General features: G+C 42.0%; 4 protein-coding genes across 4 annotated transcripts; 2 read left to right on the top strand and 2 right to left on the bottom strand.

The window, feature by feature from the left end:
* The first annotated feature begins 1,227 nt into the window (after window positions 1-1,227).
* lrrc14b (leucine rich repeat containing 14B) lies at window positions 1,228-4,023 on the top strand. The gene is made up of 3 exons (XM_030789533.1): window positions 1,228-2,132; window positions 2,910-3,269; window positions 3,708-4,023. The coding sequence occupies exons 1-3, from the start codon at window positions 1,228-1,230 to the stop codon at window positions 4,021-4,023; spliced, it is 1,581 nt and encodes a 526-aa protein (XP_030645393.1).
* An 824-nt stretch (window positions 4,024-4,847) lies between these two features.
* On the bottom strand, window positions 4,848-6,932 carry uqcrb (ubiquinol-cytochrome c reductase binding protein). The gene is made up of 4 exons (XM_030789051.1): window positions 6,880-6,932; window positions 5,849-5,917; window positions 5,546-5,712; window positions 4,848-5,041 (listed from the first exon to the last, which is right to left on the bottom strand). Exons 1-4 carry the CDS (start codon window positions 6,896-6,898, stop codon window positions 4,964-4,966), a joined length of 333 nt encoding a protein of 110 aa, XP_030644911.1. The 5' UTR covers window positions 6,899-6,932; the 3' UTR covers window positions 4,848-4,963.
* Window positions 6,933-7,391: 459 nt separating this feature from the next.
* Window positions 7,392-10,458, bottom strand: mterf3 (mitochondrial transcription termination factor 3). Its single transcript, XM_030789280.1, has 8 exons — window positions 10,432-10,458; window positions 9,565-9,951; window positions 9,259-9,411; window positions 8,653-8,842; window positions 8,219-8,366; window positions 8,039-8,110; window positions 7,777-7,938; window positions 7,392-7,643 (listed from the first exon to the last, which is right to left on the bottom strand). The coding sequence occupies exons 2-8, from the start codon at window positions 9,923-9,925 to the stop codon at window positions 7,449-7,451; spliced, it is 1,281 nt and encodes a 426-aa protein (XP_030645140.1). The 5' UTR covers window positions 9,926-9,951; window positions 10,432-10,458; the 3' UTR covers window positions 7,392-7,448.
* Window positions 10,459-10,838: 380 nt separating this feature from the next.
* On the top strand, window positions 10,839-20,540 carry ptdss1b (phosphatidylserine synthase 1b). Its single transcript, XM_030789101.1, has 13 exons — window positions 10,839-11,017; window positions 11,417-11,508; window positions 11,731-11,775; window positions 11,923-12,047; window positions 13,638-13,796; window positions 14,296-14,447; window positions 15,123-15,264; window positions 15,782-15,894; window positions 16,745-16,810; window positions 18,912-19,011; window positions 19,480-19,548; window positions 19,934-20,000; window positions 20,279-20,540. The coding sequence occupies exons 1-13, from the start codon at window positions 10,839-10,841 to the stop codon at window positions 20,374-20,376; spliced, it is 1,407 nt and encodes a 468-aa protein (XP_030644961.1). The 3' UTR covers window positions 20,377-20,540.
* Window positions 20,541-22,594: the final 2,054 nt, after the last annotated feature.

Genomic DNA, 22,594 nt, shown 5'->3' with positions numbered 1-22,594 from the left:
GGCTATTATTAGGGGAGGCATGACACCCATAAAGTAAATATGTAGTACAGTATCTCTATAGGCTTGTAAATAGAACAGCCTCTAAGACCATATAATAAGTGCGTTTGTTAATTAGTTGCTTTGAGTAGAATCCATTACTAACTATCCATTAAGAATCCATGGTTACAATTTTCTGTTGCAGAAAATAATTGACATGTTGAAGCCCAAGAAAGTATTACATTTTAAAATTTTTTAATATATGTAGACAGTAGGGGATTTGTTATTTTTTAACAGGGGGGATGACGCGCCAACAGGGGGGATGACCCAATGGTCACTGACACTACTCTAGAGAGTATATAGGGGGATGGCAGGTTAACAAGGGGGATGCATTTTGGCCATTTTGCTAACAAGGGGATGGCATCCCCCCTCATCCCCCTACAAATCACAAAATCGCCTACTGTAAATATATACACATATATATGTATAACATTTTTATACAGAAATAATTTGTTTACTGATAGTGAAAAAAATGACTGGTATTACATTGGATCTGTAGATGGTTTCATGATATAAATTAAGGGATTCTTATTTGTTTTTAGCAAAAGGCAAGTCTTCAGTTCATCTCAGCCATCAATACTGCCCTCTTCAGACTGTGTCTGAATATTGCATAACCAAAACAAAAATGTCAGTCAAAAATTTGGTTTCACTTGTGTGTAAATAAATTGTTATTTAGAGAACCATAACCAAGCAGTATCGTGTCATTTTATTTTGCAATATCTGCCTTCTCAAATTGTGATGTTTTCACAGTGATGTTAGGGAATCTTAAATTCACACCGAGGGAAAACATAACATATATATAGATTGCTTTGCATTCGCAATCAATCACTAACCCAGCTGAATCCCTGACCTAGAGTATAGACATTTAGACTGGCATAGATTTATTCTTCCTTTTTTTTCAATTTCTCTATGGAAGTGTCAAACAGAATAACCCCCTGTTTGTTTGGCTGGGGGGGGCTGAGGGCATGAGACAGCTGCTTCTAAAAATATCGAAAGGCCCTCGTGTACTGCCCTCCTTGAGCCCCACACCAACAGAACGCTCTGACACAAGCCACGCAGTAACTGGGAATATTTTAACACTCATGCGGAGTCGAACAGAGAAAAACAGACGCACCTCAACACCCTCTCTAAACATACACCAACACACAGGAGAACTTACCTAGACCCTGCTGGAGAACAGTCGGCAGAACCATGAAGAGCCTCAAGTTCTTAGCGGCAGAGGGATTTGTGCGAAGCGGACCAAGTGCTGGTGAGAACCTCTGCTACTTGTCCCACAATCTTTACCCGGTTCTTCTCAAGGCCAGTTACCTCTGTGAGGCGGCCCAGATGGTCCACGACCTGGTCCAGAACTGGCCTCTGCCAGAACTCAACCTGAGGAAGCTCCTGGGCAAGACGCTGGACTGTCACGACGATCTAACCTCCCGCACCTGCCGTCTCTGCCTGCAGGCCCTGATAACGGGTCTCAGGGATTATGTGCTGTGCGCCCCTGCGACTTATGGCAAGTTGCTGCGGGTGGTGGACCTGACCGGCCTGCGTGACGTTGAGCGCCAGGCCTGCCCCTGCGGGCAAACTCTGGGCCGCTGGGGTCGGACCGACCTGCTCACCCGCATGTGCTACGAGACCATGGTGGCCATGCAGGCCGGCCAGGCGGCGTCTACGGCTTTCGAGATAGACTTCGACATCCTGTTAAACGCCCTCGTGACCGGACGCAATTACGAGGTGGTGACACAAGCCCTGCTGTTGCTGAGGCACTGTCCGCTGAAGCTTCGCTTCGTGGGGCTACGAGTCGACTCGCTCGCTCTTAAGAACCTGTTCTTCCTGTTGAGGGTGGCGGAGCCGCAGAACATTCGTAAACTGGAGGTGGTACACGGCGTGCACTTGGAGGCACCACACCTGGAGGTGCTGCTGTCAAAGCTCCAGCTCTCCCGCATGTACTCGCTCACACTACCCGCCCAGGCCCTGGATGTTCGCAGGCTGTCTGCTGAAGATCAGGGGCTTTTGGGGATCCTTGGAGAGCTGCTAAGCCAGCTAAAAGAACTCAGAGAACTCTACCTTGGCTTCTCCACGCTTACGGGACACCTGCGCAAATTGCTAAGGTTAGGATCCGGGGAATTTTGATTTTCACAGTTGAAAGCTTGCAGCACCAAGACTACGTCACTATTTTTCTGCACTTAAACAAGTGCACTTTCATGGTCATTCACAAAACGCACCCAACAATGTGTCCACTGATAATGATGCATTGCTGATTGATCAAACAAAATCGTCAACAAAATATGTTGTATAACAGCACTTCCCAATTGTGCAATTGTTTTTCTTTTAGCCCAACACTAACACATCTGATTCAGTTAATTACAGTAAAATTGTTGTTTAGCTGAATCAGAGTATACATAATGTGTATGGTGGTCACAGGCTGTTATATGTTTAGATCTTGCCGGTTTGCTTTGTTTAACACAGATGCATGACTCGCTGGTGTTGATCGTTAACATGTGATGGCATTCCGTTTGTTTTGCCTGCCTGAAGAGAATGCAGACAGTTGTCTTGTGCCAAATTTCCATGTCGGCCAAGACTTAAGTAGAGCAACATAGTGCAACAGATATTAAGCACCTGTTTCTCAAAATAACAGCCAAGCTGACTGAAATATACTGCATGTTGAACTGATGGTCATAAAGAGTTCTTTGTTGACCTGTTTACAGTTCAGCATGCGAATGCCACAAACAGCATTCAGTTAAGTTGGGTTATGTTCATTTTTATGTAGCACATGTCATTTCCAAAGCTGTTGTTAAGGAATGGTTTTCAAACTGGAGTCAATACTTCTAAGAGTTACAGTGCAGAAATAACTACCATAAAATCTATCACTCTGTGTTTGCGCGCAGTCCCCTGACGACACCGCTCCAGCGTCTAGAGCTGGCAAATTGCCGGCTGAACTCGGTAGACATGGCCTACCTGGCCAACAGCCTACACAGTGAATATCTGGTTCTGTTGGATCTGAGCGGCCACGACGTTGCCGAGCTCTTCCCCAACACCTTTCGCAAGCTCCTGCGTCGCTGCTCCGCCACGTTGACCAGCCTGGCGCTGGAGGAGTGCGGGCTGGAGGACGAGCACTTGGAGCTGCTGACCCAGTCGCTGGAGCCATGTCACTGCTTGGAAGAGCTCAAGTTCCTGGGCAACCCACTTAGCTCGACAGCCCTGCGCCGCCTCTTCTCCACGCTGGACCACAAATTCCCCGCGCTGAGGTATGCCACTCATATAACCAAGAACACATCTATTCATTAGTCACGTATTAGTATAACAAGAGGCTTTACTTAGACGTTCAGGACGTGAAAAACGTGTCGCTTCATCAACGACTGGTCAATATGTCCTACACAGTAACCATGGGTCAAAGTTCTATCTTGACTTGCTGTTCTAATGACTGTATCAGTCCTTCAGACAACAGAAACTCCATAACTTATCCGATTGACATCTTTATCTTGGTGTTGCACTGACTTTGTACATCTCATTGGAACGTCAGAGACAAAGCAGAGATGTATCTGTTAATCAGAACAGTGCTTTTTTTCCAGTCTGCTGACCACTTGTTCCATATGGATAAAACAGTTGAACTCGCCCGTGTCCTTCATAATATTTCTATTATTGATGTGGTTATCTATTAAAGAACGAAATGTAATGTTCTGTAGATACATCGAACTGCCTGTACCCCGTGACTGTTACTCCGAGGATGTGACCTATCCACTGGACGACACAGTCTTGCTCAGCTACAACAATCAGAAGTTCCAGCAAATCCGACAAGAGCTGGTGGGGATTCTGGAACGTGCCGGAAAAGGCCACGTGGAGGTCTGCACGCCTCTGTTTGGCGCCTACGACCCCGACATCAATGAGATCAGTAACGAGCTGGGAGTGTCCATGCTGCATTCCTTTAATAATGTTATAGGTGGCTTTATGGACACCATAACATCTGTCAATCAACGGAGAGAGGAAAGCATGAGGAAATGAGACAGAGGAGAAAGGGTTGATAAAGAAGATGTAGAAAGTGAGGATGAGTATTGTGCATATGAAAAGGAGAGGGCCACGTGGTGTTCATTAGCCACGAATTCTCTTCAACCAACCACTTTACAGCCGTTTTGTCTGTCAACGAAGTAGAGAATACAGGGTCTTTCATCTGTGGTTGGTTGAACTGAAGTCTCAAATTCAAATATTTCTGACCTCATAGTTGGGTTGATGACTCCAATTTTATTATGTGTTCATGACTTGCTCGTGCCCAGGAGGCTCTGAATTAGCATTGCATGCTAGCAACCAATGCCAATTGTGTTTGAGTTTTCACAGATGACTCCTTCAAAGGAGCTAGATGAGAGCATGAATGTGTGATTATGTAATAACACAGACTGGAAATAGAAACATAAGAAACTGCTCCACAAAAAAGAAGGGATGGATGTATAGTTTCTTAATAATTTAGTCTTATACTTCTTCTGTCCTGTATTTCAATAAGATGCAATAACATTTTATGTAACGATAAGGCCATCACTATAATCACTAACACCGTTGTTTTGAGTGGAGCATTGGATGTTTAGGATAATTCCTGATTGTATGATAGATACCTTGTGTGTATATACTGTGTATGTATGTGTGTATATACTTAATACCTTTGTACACATCTCACTATACACTGACATATGTAAATGTTTTTACAATAGAAAGTGTACATTCAGTCTACTTATCTACCGAAAACAAGTAAAAAAAAACATGGCATAATTTCCGGCATTCTGTTATGTGAGTTACTGTAAATGCCATTTGGTTACAGAATGAAAGCAGAGACTTTAGTCAGAAAGAAATGTTTAATATGTATATAGGCTTCCCACAGGGTACACTTTATCTTAAATACAATACACCAGACACCAGACCAAAGAGAAGAAACACAAAGTTCTTCACAGCCAACCTATTTCTTCTGCCACTCTTCTCTCTCCTTTCTCTCTCGAATGACCTCCTTCAAGTATGGCTCAAGGTAATGCGTATCCTAAAGGGATGAAACAAAAAAAAAACCCACACACACACAAATGTTATCGATGGTTAAAATGAAAAGCATCTAAAGCTTACACCTGAATGACTGAATAAGGAAAGAGTTGAAGAAACGTGTTTTTATATCTCAACACATAACACTTGAGAAATCATAAAATCAACCGACTCCACTGACAAATTTGAGTGATGTCTGCTGAACTCTTCTGGCAGTTAATGGGGCATTTTACCATAAGAGCATTTTATATTGTTCAGTAACAGCTTTTTTGTAGCACATTATATATGGAAGGGGGTGTACTGAGACACAAAGCAGATGACACTGTTGATAAAATGACTCCAGACACCATACACTGGCGGTGCTTCAGCAAGGAACACTAGACGTGCAGTTGTATGACATCATATGAATGTCACATATTTGAAGTGCACGTATATATATGTGTGTGTATATATATATATATATATATATATATATATATAAACAAGGCAGATGTCGTCTTGTCTTTACCTCCTCAAATTTTGTCCAATGTTCCTTGGGAAGAACCTGTTGCTTCATTGAGAGGTCCAAAGCTCTCTTGATTCTGAACATCCTGTCGTTGTAGACCTGCTCCGGGAGCCGGCGAAGGGCTTCTTTTACATCTCCGTCCTCATGGATTGTGTCATCACGCATCAGTCCTGAAACATTTGAATACACACACACACACACAAAAAATTACACTTGTGGATCTGACAGATTATATAAGAATTACTATTCTTTCACAAATACAGTGTTCTCCTTGATACGTCTATAAAGATGCCTTCAATTACTTACCAAGCTTGTTGAAACCGCATGCGTTGTAGTACCACTTCCTAAAGCCCAACAGGAGTCGGCCAGTTGTAGCTGTTAAGACAAGGAAAACTAAAGTTATGACAGTACTGGGCATCTAACGGTGCGCACGAACGGGTTGCGTAATTGCGTAGTCAGAACAGGACGTCTGCAGCATATTGTAGGGCAAACATTACACTGGGAATAACAATGAAGCTAATGATGATGAAAATAATAATAACAATAATAATAATAATAACTGGTCGTGATTCCGGAATGTAATGATAAACCATTTCGATAACAATTGTATTGCCAATAAACCCATCTGCTAGAATCACCACTGCGTTTTTAACGTGATACTTCAAAGCTAACGACACAACCTTGGGGTGAAGATTCTACAAAATTACGCGGTTTAAGAAAAACATCAAGCAATCAAAACTGCTGGGGTTGGAACAGTTAAGTTCACGTATATCAGACAGACACTGTAACAGAACACGTTGCTCTGGCATAACAAACCATCTTTATTAGGTATGACACGGTGAGAAAACAGATGCGTGAACGTAATTCAGTAGAAACATGACGGGGTTTCAATCTATTGTATTTCAGAGACAACACTGGTTTTCGTGATGATAGCTGGACGAGCTAGGGGGCTAACCCGTTTGACGCACTACTAGCAGTAAAGCTAACTTCCTCATCGTACCAAGTGAAACATTTGAAACCTATGAGTTGGAAAAGTTAACGAAGAAAGAAACATGATCACACATTGTCGCCCAATGTTACATATCCGGACAAAAAGCGCTTATGAAATCTCAGCAAGCTAGTCAGTTACGTCTGACACCTCCGACGCAGAAAGGGGACACATTGTAGAGGGCATCGTTGGTTAAGCCTATAGAAACAGGGCACACTATACCAAGGACATATGCTACTGTCGAAGTTAAAGACTGAAGAACGACATCCTGGTCACCAATTCGTGTTAACATACGTTATTACGACCAAAACAAGAACATTTAAATATAAAATCATTAGTTGTACTTTACCTGGTGCCCTCGACGCCATTTTCGTGTTACAAGAAAACCGAAAGGATTTGTGGGTAAAATGACGTGCGTAAGGAACTAGATGCGTCTTGATTACGCAATCGTGCAAAGGCAATAATGCTTTAAATCATATTTTATACCTGTCATTTTTGTCATACAGTTTAGCTACCCCTTTCCTTTTCGACTTTAAGAAATAACGATATAAAAATATATCCTTATTGTATTATTGCAACATTTAATTTGTACGGGACTAATCGCATTTCCGCAACCTTTCCCATTATAGACGGTAGGATTGCTTAAAACCAGTTATATATTAACTGCTAAAAACATCACTGACTTCCAGTACTTCAGGGGTAACATCTGTCCTTTAATTTCAAGTGTCTGAACCTTTTGGAAGAAACGTCAAGTTACACTTTGTGATTTAAAAAGACATTTATTCTGCACAAAGACATGGAGGCACAAACAAACAAACAAACAAACAAACCACTCTGAATAGTTGTATTAATAGGGCCAAGTGCATGCCTTGTTGTAATATAAACATATGAGTGTCTCCCTAACATATTACATTTAAATTACATTGTTTTCTGAAATCGTTCAAAATCTTCCAGTGTGGCCGAGGCAACCTCAGTACAGAAAGCCTCATCGGGCAAGCTGGCCAGGCGATCTAGGGAGATGTAGTTCGGCTGGGATGGATCATACTGAGCCTTGCCTAGGTACTCCAGGAACATGTGTCTCTCTCTGATGCGCAGAAACTTTGTATTGAGAATCTGAAATAGAAACAGATTTTTCTAGGTTCTGAAAAACTATCAAAGTTAATAATTGTAGATTAAATAGAATAAGCTGATAGATATACAGACACACACGGGCGCACACACACACAAGCACACAAAGCTTACATACCTGTGGGAACTTTGCAATAAGAGTGTGAGGCACACCCATGGTATTATGGACAAAGTCAAATATCTGGGTCAGTTTCCTCTTACTGGCGGTCAGTACTTTTGGAACTTTGGTGATCATGTGCTGAATTTCATTTTCTTGAAAACCAAACTCTAGTTCACACACCTGCACAAGGGGAAAGAAGTTGGAATGTTTCTCATGCCATTTCATAGTAAAGATGTTTATCAAGCTCTTAAACGATACTCTGCAATAACTGACGTTATACCTTTAAGTTCTCCTTCACTGGCTCCAAACTTCCACACAAAAGACGGGGTAGACGACTCAAAACATCTCGTGTCTGCAAGAGTTTCCACGGAGACGTTTTTCCAACAGAACTGTGTTTTACAGTTTCATTTTCTGCCACACTGAATATATCTTAGCCCAAACCAGCTTATCACAATCTTACCTTCTGAGAACTAAGACCCAGCCGCTGCTGAAAGAACTGGAGGCGGTTCTCTAACCTCTTGACGCTGAAGTTGAGCAGATATGGAGCTTTGTACACCATGGACGCCACCGTCTCCGCGCTGAACTTTTTTGACTTCAAATACGACACTCTACAGTTGGAGAAGAGAGAATATTAAGCCATATTTAACAAAAAGGAGAAACTGGAGATCACCTAACAATTATTCCATATCGCACTAATCCAAATTTATACAAATGAATACAGAATGAATATGTATTGAAAACTATAAAGTACCAAAGTAATTCCAAATATAAAACAATATGATACAAGCAAATCATTACTAAAATGCTAATGCTCTGTCATTAAACAAACACCTCCACTGGTCATATTTTTGATGAGAAACATGTTGCATCACACTCTACACGTCTGATTCTTACCTGGCCTCCAGGTTCTCCAGATCTTCTGACAGAATAAAGGGATTTTTGGTGAGCACTGGGCCCAGCTGTGTGTCCTCCAGTCCCAAGTCTTTCAGAAAGAGCAGCCTGGGTGCCACATCTGCCTGGAAGTCTAGTCTTACAAGCATCGACCCAACATTGGGCCTCTGCTCAAGTTTCCAGAGATTGACACCTGATGAAAGGTGAAGGATAGCACAGAGACAGTCACAGGAAGCGTTTGATCAGATAAACTGTGATCCAAGATTTACACTGCTTCACTGTTCTCACATCATTAGATGGAATACGTTCAGTTACAAATGACAGATGAACTAAGAATAAGGTAATAGTACTCACAATTTTTGTTTATTGCATATCTCTAGCCTGTATAATAGTGAAAGTGTGATATGTAACAAAAACGCCATATCATAGTGCTAGTGTGGGCAGATATAAATATTAGTGTCGCATAACTCGCAATCACAAAACAGAGTCACTAAGATTGCAAAATGGACAAAGAGAAATACCAATCGTTTAATATTTGCAGTGCTTGAAAAAAGAAAGTGGATAATGAGAAATGAATATATGTCTATCAAAAATCCAAGATGGACTTACCTAGCTGCACAAGTTTGCTGAGCGTCTCTGATTTGTCAACGTAGTCTCTGAGGGTAACTGAGGACGGAGGAAGGAGACTGGGAACGCTGATCTGTATTGCCTCTTCGTCACTAATCTCCTCAAACGGGGCACGACGAGGGGCTGCATCCAAATCTACGGGATATCAGCAACAAAAGTATCTCAGTTTTAATTTGCATATAACCGTGAAAAAAATTCCAGATGACCATGACATACCAACCAGTCAAAGGTCAACAAATTACTGTGGAAATGTAGCACCTGTTTTATTATTCAGGTCGGAATACATACCAATAACTGTCTGATCGTCGAAAAGAGGCGCTGATGTTTTGCCTGCATGATGCAAGTCAGGGTTTTCATAGGGAATTGGGCTACTTTCTTCACGTTCTGTCTGGTTTGGGACACATCTCTTGGGCTCGCCATGCGACAATGAAGCACGCAGATCACAAAAATAGCGCATGAGACCACATCTCCGTCTCTCCATATTCCTTTGTGAAGAGCGCTTTAGTTCCAGGTGTACATTTGGCCGGGAAAGTGCTGGAATTCTGCTGTATAAACGTTGAGAAATTGCAGGCATATTCTGAACGTAGGCAAAGTTGTGGAGAATTGAGGATAATCTCAGCACACTGACGCATCGCTGGCAAAGATGCATTGTGGATGAGGACTTAAGGAAACAAACTGCGAATGACAGAAGAAATAAGAGATGACACTGATGAATCGACAAAATATTTACACAACCGACTTACTTATCAATGAACGCCACACGCACCAAAATGAATACAACATTATTCCATCACAACTGAGGCAGAATTGAGTCAATAGCAGTGTCACGTTTAAATATTCATATAAATGACAAATAGGACTATGTTTTTTTAAGTCGAGGCATGAACTCAACAAACTGTGTATCACTGGTTATTGGCGGAACATAACAAATTAACGAGTAGTGTAAAATTCCTGATAACGTAAGTCATATAGGCAATGTATTGGAGCTAGTTCCTTATGCTAGCTTTACCGCACATTGGAATATGATTGTATTATCGATGGTTTTTAAATTACTCTGTCGTAAATATTTTAAACCTTAATACAATCTCGAATGTCAACCAACTTTAGCAGCTGATGTCCTTATTTATCATTGTCAGTAACTAGTTGAGTACTTACCAAAACCTAAAACAATGTAGGTACGCACTGTCAGTCTCCCCACGTGTCCTCAACAGTGTCACGGAAGAGCTCAATACACTTCTACTGCAGGGGTGTAAAGCGCTCTTCCTGTGTATGAACCAACCGTTAAATTAAGCAAAAACACTCAAATTTTATTTCAACCTCATCATGTAAATGTAAAAACAAACTTTGCAAATTATTACCACAAGGCGAGGATTTAATTTACATAATTTTCCATTTAGCGTATAATATATCAATTCTTATTCCCCTCTATATTGGTCATCGTGTAGCCCCGTTGACTGGCTCGCTCTCCGACAGCATATAGAAGGATTTGGACACTTTTAATAGTTGGTGGGGTGTTGTTCGAGTAGGGGACCTTTGACTGTATTCTCATGACTGTTGACACCATGGCGTCTGTTGAGGGATCTCGGACTCTTTACAAAGATGATGCTAATTATAGACTTCATTTTCGGATGATAAACGAGCAACAAGTAGAGGATATCACCATCGAGTTTTTCTACAAGCCGCACACAATCACTTTATTGACATTCACCGTCGTCAGCCTGATGTACTTTGCGTTCACCAGGTCAGAGAAACGGATGGGCACACATTTCACTGTTTTTGATTAACGTTGCAGTTAGCCTAGTTAGTTCCGATATCGTTAATGGTGCATTTGCTGGCAAAGTCGTGCGATATATTTAGTCTCAAGTAATGTAAAGTTTGCCGAGATAATCATTTTAAGTCATATAGCGTCATTTAAAGATGTTTGACACTTGGTCCATGTGGATGAGGTAACATGTTCTGACCAAGGCTGTGTCAAATATAGGCTAAAACAGAAAAGGAAAATATGGTAATAAACAGGAGTAAAAGTTGGGCCTTCATGTACTGCTTGTGTTGAACATTGAGTTTCCTGAGCAGTGTGACATTTATACTGCTCTGCCATTTGGTCCAGTTTTTGACATGTGATATTTTTTATTTCTGACAGGGATGATGCCAATCCTGACAGTAACCTTCGCGTGGGCTTTCTGTTGGTCGTCTCCTTCTTCCTCGTGATCAGTGTCCTCGCTTTCCCCAATGGTATTATTCCTTTTCCTCTCTTCACAAGTCCTCTGGCATTGCTTTTACGTCTTGAAGAAAAGATATGGACATGCTCTCTCTTATCATTGTCAGCTAATAGGCCCTTGTCATTTAACTCTTTCAGGTTTTTTCCCCCCACTCTCTAATGAAGTGTTTCTTGTCTTTTATCTGGTGTATTTGTAGACAAAGAGAATCATTTAAATGGTTTGCGTTCTATTCCAGGTCCGTTTACTAGACCGCATCCTGCTATATGGCGCATGGTATTTGGTGAGTACTCATTGCTCAGTTTGTTCGTCTATCTTAACTCAAATAGTCACTTTGATGAAAAAGTCTTGACTTTTCCTCCCTCTCTCTCACACTCTCTCTCTCTCTCTCTCTCTCTCTCTCTCTCTCTCTTTCTCCCCCCTCCCTCAGGCCTCAGCGTTCTCTACTTTTTGTTCCTGGTTTTCCTCATATTCCTGAACTGGGACCAGGTGAAGGGCGTTATGTACTGGCTGGACCCTGGCTTGCGTTACGCGACCCGAGAAGCAGACATCATGGCAAGTCGCGCTAACCTTGATGCGCCTTCATCACTAGATTAGCATTCACCAGAACATCCTATTTGTTAAATCTTTACCCGTTCAACTGTTATCAGCCAACTCTTTTAAGTTAAGGCTCAGACCAGTCTGTGCTGTTCTTTCCTTAATCTGACTAGTATTTCACCGCTTGTCCATGACTTTCCCACAATTCCCAGCTGTCATGTGTTTTTTTTTTTTATTGTCATGTGCAGCAAAGAGGTTTTCTTTTCTTTATCATGTACGCCTTGAATGTGAATACCCTAACATTGTTTAGGTTTTATCCTCTGCAATGGATCCGGGCCCCTGTAAGAGGTCCTCATTAATATTAAACAGCAGTTGTGTACAGGGGATTGAACACAGAAGGGTCAGTATCAATGGGAAACATAGAAGGTACACGAGCCGTATATGCGTCTGTTTGCTTACATGGCAACAGATGTTCAGAGTATGGATGCACTGTACTGGAAAGCTTATATTTAAAAGTAGGTGTGGCTGAGTTGTTTTTTTTTTATTATTTGCATTGTACGTTTAATGGGAGGACTTAAGGATTCCTTATCTAAACATTGAACACAAATATTGAACCTGTGTTTTATGGTAAGTGTGTTATAGCTTGTATAGTCAAGGCTCAGACTGGAAAATTATTTTTAGACTAAAAGTGAGACAGAAAAATTTGACTCATCACTCAAAAATTTAACTCATATTGCTTGCATAGTCAGAGTCTTATAATGCCAGGCTACGGACAAGGAATGTAATATCTGTCTGACAGTGTTGGCAGTAAAGGTTCTTAAGAGTCACAGTCCACGTGTGCTTAAGGGCTCGGGGTGCACGCAGTAAATGAAACTTAGAACTTTAAATGTCGTGTTTCAAACTTTGAATTTTTGAAGTTCCCCTTTAAAATGTGTTTTAACCTTCTGGTGACTACGTTTTGTTTTGTTGCAGGTCTTTAATTTGACCACACCATATTATATAGATTTTTATCAGAGTCAGTTGTGATTAGTGAAAGCCCAGTGTAAGGATGTGAGCAATGGAGTTTGAACCCCCTGCGATGACTATGTATAATCCAATGAAATATGATTTATGAGCGGAGAGAGATAATGCCGGCTTTCTGTAAGAGCTTTTTCACCAGGCCCCAGAGGACAGCCTAGGCTTCGGGCTTTTGTCCAATGGGATTATTGGCTCTTTGGCCATATCCATCAGGCCACACTCCCTGACTCTGACATCACATTTCACCTCATGCCCTGGCAGGTGCTGCCTCTCACGAAGCCTGATTGGCTGTCTGGTTGAACGGCAACCAGTTGGTATTGGTTTATGACAAGTTATTAACACTAAACAAACTTCTGGTTTGATGTACAGGGACAAAACAGCTATCTGTTATCTGGGATTTGAATGCTGTACACGCTCTGCGTAGTAACAACGGAGTTATCATGTCGTCCTGTCTCGAACCGATAATTTTCTCCTCCTCATTCACAACTATTCGGGCTCAGTTTTATGTCTCTGATCTGTCGTTCAGCCTTATTTTAAATTGTATTTGTATTGTTTCATTTTCCATTTTCCCCGCTCTTTTCGTCTGTGCAGGAATATGCCGTGAACTGTCACGTGATCACGTGGGAGCGAATCCTGAGTCACTTTGACATTTTTGCGTTCGGTCATTTCTGGGGCTGGGCCATGAAGGCTCTTCTGATCCGCAGCTATGGACTGTGCTGGACCATCAGCATCACCTGGGAACTTACTGAGGTGGGACACACACACATATACACACATATGCACACACACACACACACACACACACACACACACACACACATATACATGCACAGAAGCATTAGCATTAAACTGTTTAGTATTTGTGTCCCTAGATAGCAAATGATGTTAACTGAAGACGTTTCTCAGATCTTGCTCATACTTCAGTAGGAGATGTGGTAAAGGCTGTGTAGGAGACATGGTAAAGACTATGTAGGCCACCTCACATCCAGTAAAGGCGGTGATGTCGACAGTGCAACTGGCCTGTGATTCTGGCTTGGCATGGGATTAGGAATGAGAGCTAATCCCTGATTTACAGATAACACAGTGAAAGCTCTGAGCAGTAGGAGCGTAACCTATACTTGCGCTTTCTCTCTCTAAGCATCTCATGTCTTAGGTCACCCCTTCAGTTGGCTCCTGCAGTCCTGCTGCCTTTAACTGCCTGTCTGTTTCTCTGTCTGTCTGTCTGCCTGTCTGTCTCTGTGCCCGTCAGTTGTTCTTCATGCACCTGCTGCCTAACTTCGCTGAGTGCTGGTGGGATCAGGTCATCCTGGACATCCTGTTGTGTAACGGAGGGGGCATCTGGCTCGGCATGACGGTCTGTCGCTTTTTGGAGATGCGGACATACCACTGGGCCAGCATCAAGTAAGCCCTCCTCACCACGGCAACAGTCAACATAACCTCGAATCAAAGCCGTGTTTAAACATCTTACAACGGTTTGTTTTTAACAGGTATCATATGGACTATTCATATACTATGGTGTGAGGAATTAATGAAATAGAAATTATGGTGTTGCTTATCGTTCTGCATGGGTACCTTGTCCTCTGATAATTAAAAGACAGTAGAAAAAGCAAATGGCTGGTCGAGTGTAAGATGACCTGAGTCGTGCTGGGCAGGTTGCAGTCCCTGCATTCCTTTCCTCTGACCGCAGACCATATATAGAGCCTAATTAATGAAACACGTTAAAACCCAGCACTGAGTTGAATCTGAGAGGACACATTCAGTCAGGGCAGGGAGAAGCCAATCTCATCTTCTCCGCATTTTATAATTATGCCAATACATGTATTGTCTCATTGAAGTGATGCTTTTTATATACTGCTTTTATGCATTTATATTTCATGTGAATGTGCTAAGAGTGAACTTTTACCCTGTCTCTTATGGTTAAGGGGGAAAAATACTTATCAAATTCAGAAAACTTTCAAACTTTGATAAGTGAAAGGAGAGAAGGTTTGAGTGTCATGAAGAGTTAAGGCAGTGGGCAGATACAGTTGACAGTGTGCGCTGGAGGGGATTTCTTTATTGTATCCTTTCCGTGTTCAGGGACATTCACACAACCACAGGAAAGCTGAAGCGCGCTGTTCTCCAGTTCACTCCAGCCAGCTGGACCTACGTGCGCTGGTTCGACCCAAAGTCGTCTTTCCAGAGGGTGGCAGGAATTTACCTCTTCATGATCATCTGGCAGGTGTGTCACAACTAATGAAAAGGCAAAGGCGTTGTTATTGTTGTTTGAACTCGCTTTTTTCATAATTATCTTACCGTCATTATCCTCGTGGTGTTGTTTGCTCCTAAGGTGATAACTCTTGAAGTATTTGTCATTGAACAAGTTTCAAATCGCAAGTGAAGTAAATTGAATTGAAGTTCACCCAACTGTTAATACATTCTAACCCGCTAAAGAAGTCAAACGTGAAAAAAAGTCAAGGTCTGTTTTGTTGGCAGAGAGCCATTGCCCGTGGCTCATGTAGATTCAGCTACGTTTTAGGTTTGTCACACCGGCGCTGTGTCTGTCAAGTCCCCTTCAAGGTCAATTAGACCAAAAATCTAAAACGGAAAAGCAGAGGGGGGGGGTGGGGGGGGGGGTTTCTGCCTATCGGGCATTTCTGTTTACACCTTCTTCTCAGCAGCCAGGCTTTCTGCTTTTTCTGACTCCAGTGCTGACGGTTCATAAACCGTGTCTTTTTTCCCCCCTCTTCTCTTCGCAGCTGACCGAGCTCAACACGTTCTTCCTGAAGCACATTTTCGTTTTCCAGGCATCCCACGCCCTCAGCTGGTGTCGGATCCTCCTCATCGGAGTCATCACCGCCCCCACCGTGAGGTAACGTTCGCTCACCGAAGCGTGCCTCCGCCGACTCGTGCGCCCTGGATACATTATTCAGGGGAGCGTGTCGTGAATGCCAGTGTGTTACTGGAGCTAAGCCACGGACATTGACACCTCGAGCCCTTTGGGAAATGTTACATAGGGACCTTCTCTAAAAAGAAAAAAAAAACAAAAAAAACATTTGAAGGTAAATAGATGATGTAAATAGATAGAGCAGACCTCAGGGAGAGACTGTGACGTGTACAGATTTGAATCTGATGCAGATTGTGGGCTTTACGTATGTAATGTTATTAATGGTTATCGTTGCCTATCCCCGGGGCTGGTCACGACAGATAAGTGTAGCAAACGGGTCATTGTTTGTGGGGACTGTTGGTTTAGAAAGGTTGTTACTGTGACAGAGATTGGGTGTCACACGTTGCCTAGCGCAGGTAGAGTAGCCCTGTCCTCTGTCCCTTTCACTACGGAGATAAGATCCATTTTCTCCGAAGGTCAAAACAAAACCTTTTCCTGGAAGGACAAAAGTGAAAAAGACCCAGAAAGAAAAGTAAAAACAGATGTTTTTTTTTTTGAACAACTAGAGAAGACTGCCAGAACAACTTTTTCTTGAATTTAATCTCCCATCTCCAGTTCAACCTTCAACTCTTATTAACGTAAACGGGGAAGCCGTCCTGGCGTGAGGTAATGGGGGCTAAAAGTTAAACTTCTACCGATGATAACGTACGGCCCTTTCACACACGTGTGTATGACTGGGCATGTTGACAGTGCTGCTCACATTACGTAAGAACTTGCCTAAATGTGTTCTCATGCCAGAGATATGGAGCTGATATGAGTTCTTGTTTCCGTTCAGGCAGTACTACGCATACCTGACTGACACGCAGTGCAAAAGAGTTGGATCACAGTGTTGGGTATTTGGGTGAGTGAAGACAACTGCTCACGCTCTCTGCAGCGTCTTTGTCAAGTCCATGTCCTCGGCACATATCATAGGCAGTTTTCCTTATAGATGCAATATGAATTTATCTGCAAGGACAGACGCACACGCACGTATGCGCACACCTACATACATACATACATACATACATACATACTTAGAACTGTATATTATATGTTTGGTGTAAATGTTATAATCTACCATTCCTTCATTTCTTTACAGTATGCATGCTTTGTATACTGTACATTTGACCCAGACGTTTGTAAAGACTTGAAGGTGCTGTAATCTGATTGGAGGCTTACACAAAAAGCTGGAGCGCCGTTGTGTTTCTCTGTCCCCCGCGCTCGCTGCATTGCGTCGGGTTTAAGCCAAGAAGCGTGTTTCATAAACCCCGTCTCTCGTCACGACGTAAAGCCGAGCTCTGTTTCGGTCTCAGCGTTACGATCCTTACTACGACCGGTGCCTTCCGCCAGCCGGTTATTGTAATGATGAAGCAGAGAAGACACGGCCCATTACTGAGAGACATGTCTTACCTGTATAAAGACGCAGCTTGTCTTCCCTGTCTGCCCTCAGACCACGTTGTTCTGGATTGGAGGACTGTTTGTGTCTTGAACGAGCGTGGTGTTCTATACATGCTCTTTACTGCTGGAGGTTGAGGGGTGGGGGAGGGGAGCTGTTAAAACGCCTGCTGAAATGCTGTTGATTTCACCATACTCAGGAAACAGTCGATTACAAGTATGTCCGTCAGACAAGTTCATTCTTTCCCAGTAAATACAGAACAAAGGACCCCTTCTCCCGCGACTTTATCCACTCAGTTCCAGACTTAAATATCCAGGGCAGTCTGGTGACCAGCATTAGCCCGCCTCATGTGTGTATGTGAACGCATGGGCATCTTTTTAAGCTGGAGCTGATGGAATAATGAATGGTATCTGGTAATGGAAAATAGCACTCTGGCCAATAATGATAACGGTTTTGCTGTATCTGTAAGTGCGTTTTGGTGCTCCAGGCTGGATTTGGCCTACTTTGGGTTTCTGAATGTTTTACTACATTAAAAAAAAATCTGAACACGCACAAAAACCTGTTACTGTGTATTAAATAGACAGTTAGTGAAAGCAGAAAACATTTGAGTGACATCATTTCAGTGTAATTTCAGGCATTTTGCTTGCGGTGCCAAATTATTAAGTGTAGGATGAGTGGGAGAGTGATAGCGTGCACATCTTAGAGACTGCTGTTATTTTAACAAGAAGAAACTGCTGTAAATCAGAGGACCCTACACAGCACAGAGACAGAGCGTTCACCACCTGTGTTTGAAAGTTGCAAAATTACCTGAGCGTGTCTCTGCAGCGATGCGATCTTGAGTCTTTTTTTCAGGTTTTCTGTTGCGTGAGCAGAGAATAAAACCTTTACTCTGTTGAAAATCTGCGTATTCTTACGCCGTCGACGACTGACGCACTCGCTCTGCGCTGCCGGTTAAAACACCTCGCGCCAACTAGACCTTCACCCGCACACTGAACCACATGAAACGTTTCATGTTTGTATTCATAATACAGCATCCAAACCAGTCTGTTGAGAGGGGGGCGTCACCTACGGAGATGGAGTCCTTAGGAAAGGAGTTATGGCTCATTGCATCAGTTTCAGTGAATCACCCGCTCTTAGGGAGTTTCGCTCTTAAGCGTTTTACAAGCAGATTGGTGATCGTTGTCCTTACAGACACGGACCCACGCGGGCTGACTCTCTCAGTGCCACTTCACTCGTAGCTCTTCTTTTTTTTTTTTTTTTCTACAGAAAGATTTGATTTCAGAGCGTATGTAAACCATGAATGAATGGTATGTCATGTGAATGAAGCCAAGGGAATGTAATTCTTTGAAGTTTGTGCAGTCAGTCAGTCAGTCTAGTAATGGGATAGAGTAGTCTCAGTTACAGTTACACATTCATCAGCATCATTTATTCAGTGGGCCACTGTTCTCCACAGTATGTTTCTTTTCTTCTTTAAAACATTATTCCTTAACGTTTGTCACGCGTGCTTTTGAGGAGTATGTAAGGATTTGGATGCATGATCGTTCTCTTTGTGCTCTCTCTCCAACAGGGCCATTGCTTTCCTGGAGGCTCTGGCCTGTATTAAATTTGGCCAAGACCTTTTCTCTAAAACGCAGGTTTTATACGTGGTCCTGTGGCTTCTGTGTGTGGTAAGTGTTTTAGCGGTGTGTTCATGTATTACATATCACGCTACAGTCATGTCAATAAACATCCTGGTGTTTAATTCTTTAACGGCTCCAAAACGTTCCTGAATTAACTCTTCTTCTCCACTTTCATAGCTGTTTCACTGCGTCTTTGAATGACTCATGTGATGACTAATTACGAAACGGTGAACTGAAAGTTTAATTGGGTTTCGTTTTGTTTCACCCAGTTCCAAAACGTTAGTGTTAATTAGTCATAAAGTGTGTTCAGCTGAACGACACGGGGGGGGGGGGGGTTGGGGTGTGGCACCATTTCTCTTGAATGTCCATGACAACATAGCTGTGTTTAGTCATGTACTACCTCACAATGTTTTTTCTTTTCTTTTCTTTTCTTTTCTTTTCTTTTCATCTCTCATAAGATAAGATGATAAGAGACATTCATGTGAAATAACATGTCTGCACTCTCTTTGATCTCAGGCTTTCATTACGTTCCTGTGTCTCTACGGGATGGTGTGGTATGAGCAGAGTTGCGGAGCTAGGCTGCAGGTGAGCAGGGCACACTCTGACACGGAGAAGAAACCGATGTCAGACGTTCTCATACGCCTGGCTTATCTGTCAGTGTGATTCAAACAAACACAAAGGTGAACTCAATAAAGCTCAGGAACGCCCTGCGATAAAAATCACGTCCCGGAAAAACAACAAAAACAAACAAACAAAAAAAACCCTACGTGATGGTAGTGTACTCTGCCGAGACATCCAAGCTGAGTTAATAGGTATTTTAAATGTTAAGTAAACTGTGCAAAAAATGTTTTAGATATTCCCTCAGTGACATGTATTCGCATAACAATTCTAGCGTTTTCTGTCTCACGGTGGTATTATCATTGAGGCCGTTTGTACTTTAGCTGATTTAAAAAATGGCTTTTTTTACCAGATCGCCTCTGGATCTGATGACAACAGTTTTATTGACTCATGTGGATACATCCCAGAGGCCTCCAAAGGTAAAAAATGTTTTGTTTTTTTTTTCTTCGGGTTTGCAGGCAGAGATTCATGCTCGAACCGCTCTGTCTCCACCTCAGTGCAGTGTCTGTGTTCAGTTCACATTGTGCATTTTGGCCCATGAAGAGGCTTGTGTGTGTGTCTTTATCATGGTCGTCTTCAGCTCTCTGACTGTAAGGAGATTTCATTCAGTCTGAATCCTGCTGCTGCTCAGACGCATTTTGAGTTTGTTCTAATGAACTCTGCATTTACTCTAATGCATTCTGCATCGGTTCCCAAGCTGAGAAGACCTCGGGTAGCAACTCTCAACCCTCCAGGCGGAGAAAAGGAGGCTCGGGAAAGAACAGCACGGCCAATGGGACAAACGGAAAGAAGTAACGAGGGATGAGGAGAGAACATTGGGCGCGGTCAGAGGAGGACAGACAACGGCGACGAAAGATTTCAGAGAAAGGACCTAAGATGAGGTTAACAAAAGAACCCATTGAGAGTTTAACAGGGGGTTTTGAGAGAAGGAACACATTCAGAACATGGTATTATTTATGCACTAGAGTTCAACTCCCCCCCCCCCCCCCCCCCCCCCCTTACCCTTGCCCCCCTAAGAAATGGCACTTAAATGGAGAGATGGGAGAAATTGGGATGATTTCCCAGATTACACTAAACAAGCCTTACGCAGTCTGTCGATATCACCATTTTTTTTTACGTCTCTGAAGACATCTCCTCCTTTACAAAACTGAGATCATTAATGGGGTGAGTTAGCAATTGAAGACAGCCGTTAAGCATACAGGTGTGATTTCTTTACTTCAGTGTTTTGTTTGTTTTTTTGAGCCACTGTTTTCACCTTACTTAACTTCATTCTCTGCGCTTAAGTTATCCGTAATATTAATCATCACTCACACATCACAATAACACGCTGAAACATGGTATGGTACCAAACGTTTTCGTTCTTTCATATTCAACAGCTGTGCTTTTCTCTCATCCCAAAACTAGGTCAGTGGTTTGCTTCTTACTTTGCACTTTTGTCACTTGTTTCCACAGAGAGAGAAAAAAAAAATGATTGAAAAGCGTTTTTTTTATGGCTTGATATATCAGAACCAAAATTTACTGCTATAACACAGCACAGCTATTACCTTTGATGAAGGCTAATGTGTGTTTGAAGCACTATCTTTTTATTGCACTATGTAGTTCAATGAGTTTGTCAACATTCTAAAAAAAAAAAAAACCAAACATTTCTTCTAAACATTTCTGTAGATGAAGTCTATTTTTCTATGCATCTCCCCACATTATGGATCTAGAACATTCCCCTGACGTAAAGTGTCATTCTGTGAGGGCGTGGAAAAGCTGTGTTGTGTCTTTGGACAGGAGATTCCAGTTATGTATCTTATTTTCAAGTAACGGTTCCCCGATGCTTGAGTTGCAGTAGGTTGATTAAGATTTTGCCTTTTTTTTTTTAGCCTGTTTGCAAGTGTGTGTGTGTGTGTGTGTGTGTGTGTGTGTTTTAAATGTCAGTCTGAATGTGTTTGGAGTGTCATTGCAACGCACAGGTTTTGCTATTTGTGCATATATACATGAGTGTGAATGCGTGCACGTGTGGGATTGTGTGGCGATGTGAACTCTAACATTAGGAATATTTTCGATGTCTGAAGCCTGTATACTGTATGTTTGTGTCTTATTCTTTGTATGACTGTCTCACGTATTTGACTTTGGACCTTATTTCAATGAAACATACGGTTTAAGGACAGCTCAGTATCAATAATGCTGTCATACTTTTTTGGGAGAGGAGGACATGACGGCGTCGACAAAGGGAGTGTATTTGGTGCTGTAACAGGAGTATTCATACAACAATTTTTCTAATGAAGAAACAAACAGTAAAGCTCTTGCTGTAATCTAGTCCCACTCAAGAAATATGGGCATTTTTGTATTTTGGGTATTTGCTCAGTAAACTATTTGTGAATGGTTTTCAGCCCGGTTTTGAACCATGGGCATACCCAAGCTGTGAGACCTATTGCTACAAAGAGCTTTTTATATTTTGTGAATTTCATGTGAATTTCCTTCAAATCATGGTACTGTGTTTACGTTCCTCTGTAAGTTAACTGTTTCTAATTGGTCCACACAGGTGATTTGTTTTAATGACTTATTTTTACTGGTTTCTTCTCCTGTTTTAGACACGTATGTATCCCAAGAATTTTAATGGAACTGAACATCCAATAACAATTAAACACAAGTATGAAAATGAAAAACGTGATAAAACTGACCTTTACAAATCGTTTTGTTTTGTGTTGTTTTGAAGTTTCTCTACCCACAACCTAGAAATCAGAATATTCTGACTATTGAATTTCATTTCGCTAATAAGTGAGTGTTTGCATCACCTATTGCCTTAAAAATTCCAAATGAATGACTTGTCAATAGAAACTTGACTGCAGTATTTCATTCCCAGCCTGTAATTTGACAACGATTTTGAGTGTGATGATTTTAATATTGTAACCTAGTGGATTTGAACCTCGCGGTCAGGTGTGTTATGAAGAGAATGTTAATGATTGTGTAACATTTTTATACCTGAGTGCTCATAAGAGTGTTTTTTGTTTTTGTTTTTGTTTTG

Source organism: Chanos chanos, chromosome 12, assembly GCF_902362185.1.
Source record: "Chanos chanos chromosome 12, fChaCha1.1, whole genome shotgun sequence".
NCBI classification, from domain to species: domain Eukaryota; kingdom Metazoa; phylum Chordata; class Actinopteri; order Gonorynchiformes; family Chanidae; genus Chanos; species Chanos chanos.
Note: the sequence above shows the minus strand (reverse complement) of the source record. Positions and strands in the feature narration are given on the sequence as shown.

Bases quoted from the DNA above. Each gene is read 5' to 3' on its own strand.
- lrrc14b (XM_030789533.1), top strand. From the start codon at position 1,228: ATGAAGAGCCTCAAGTTCTTAGCGGCAGAGGGATTTGTGCGAAGCGGA. The intron at 2,133-2,909 runs GTTAGGATCCGG...GTTTGCGCGCAG, and splicing joins CACCTGCGCAAATTGCTAAG to TCCCCTGACGACACCGCTCC. The intron at 3,270-3,707 runs GTATGCCACTCA...AATGTTCTGTAG, and splicing joins CACAAATTCCCCGCGCTGAG to ATACATCGAACTGCCTGTAC.
- uqcrb (XM_030789051.1), bottom strand. The intron at 5,713-5,848 runs GTAAGTAATTGA...CAAATGTTTCAG, and splicing joins ATGCGGTTTCAACAAGCTTG to GACTGATGCGTGATGACACA. The intron at 5,042-5,545 runs GTAAAGACAAGA...TCATCCCTTTAG, and splicing joins ATTGGACAAAATTTGAGGAG to GATACGCATTACCTTGAGCC.
- mterf3 (XM_030789280.1), bottom strand. From the start codon at position 9,925: ATGCATCTTTGCCAGCGATGCGTCAGTGTGCTGAGATTATCCTCAATT. The intron at 9,412-9,564 runs GTATGTATTCCG...GATATCCCGTAG, and splicing joins CGACGATCAGACAGTTATTG to ATTTGGATGCAGCCCCTCGT. The intron at 7,644-7,776 runs GTATGTAAGCTT...TTTCTATTTCAG, and splicing joins TTATTGCAAAGTTCCCACAG to ATTCTCAATACAAAGTTTCT.
- ptdss1b (XM_030789101.1), top strand. From the start codon at position 10,839: ATGGCGTCTGTTGAGGGATCTCGGACTCTTTACAAAGATGATGCTAAT. The intron at 16,811-18,911 runs GTGAGTGAAGAC...TCTCTCCAACAG, and splicing joins TCACAGTGTTGGGTATTTGG to GGCCATTGCTTTCCTGGAGG. The intron at 20,001-20,278 runs GTAAAAAATGTT...TCGGTTCCCAAG, and splicing joins CATCCCAGAGGCCTCCAAAG to CTGAGAAGACCTCGGGTAGC.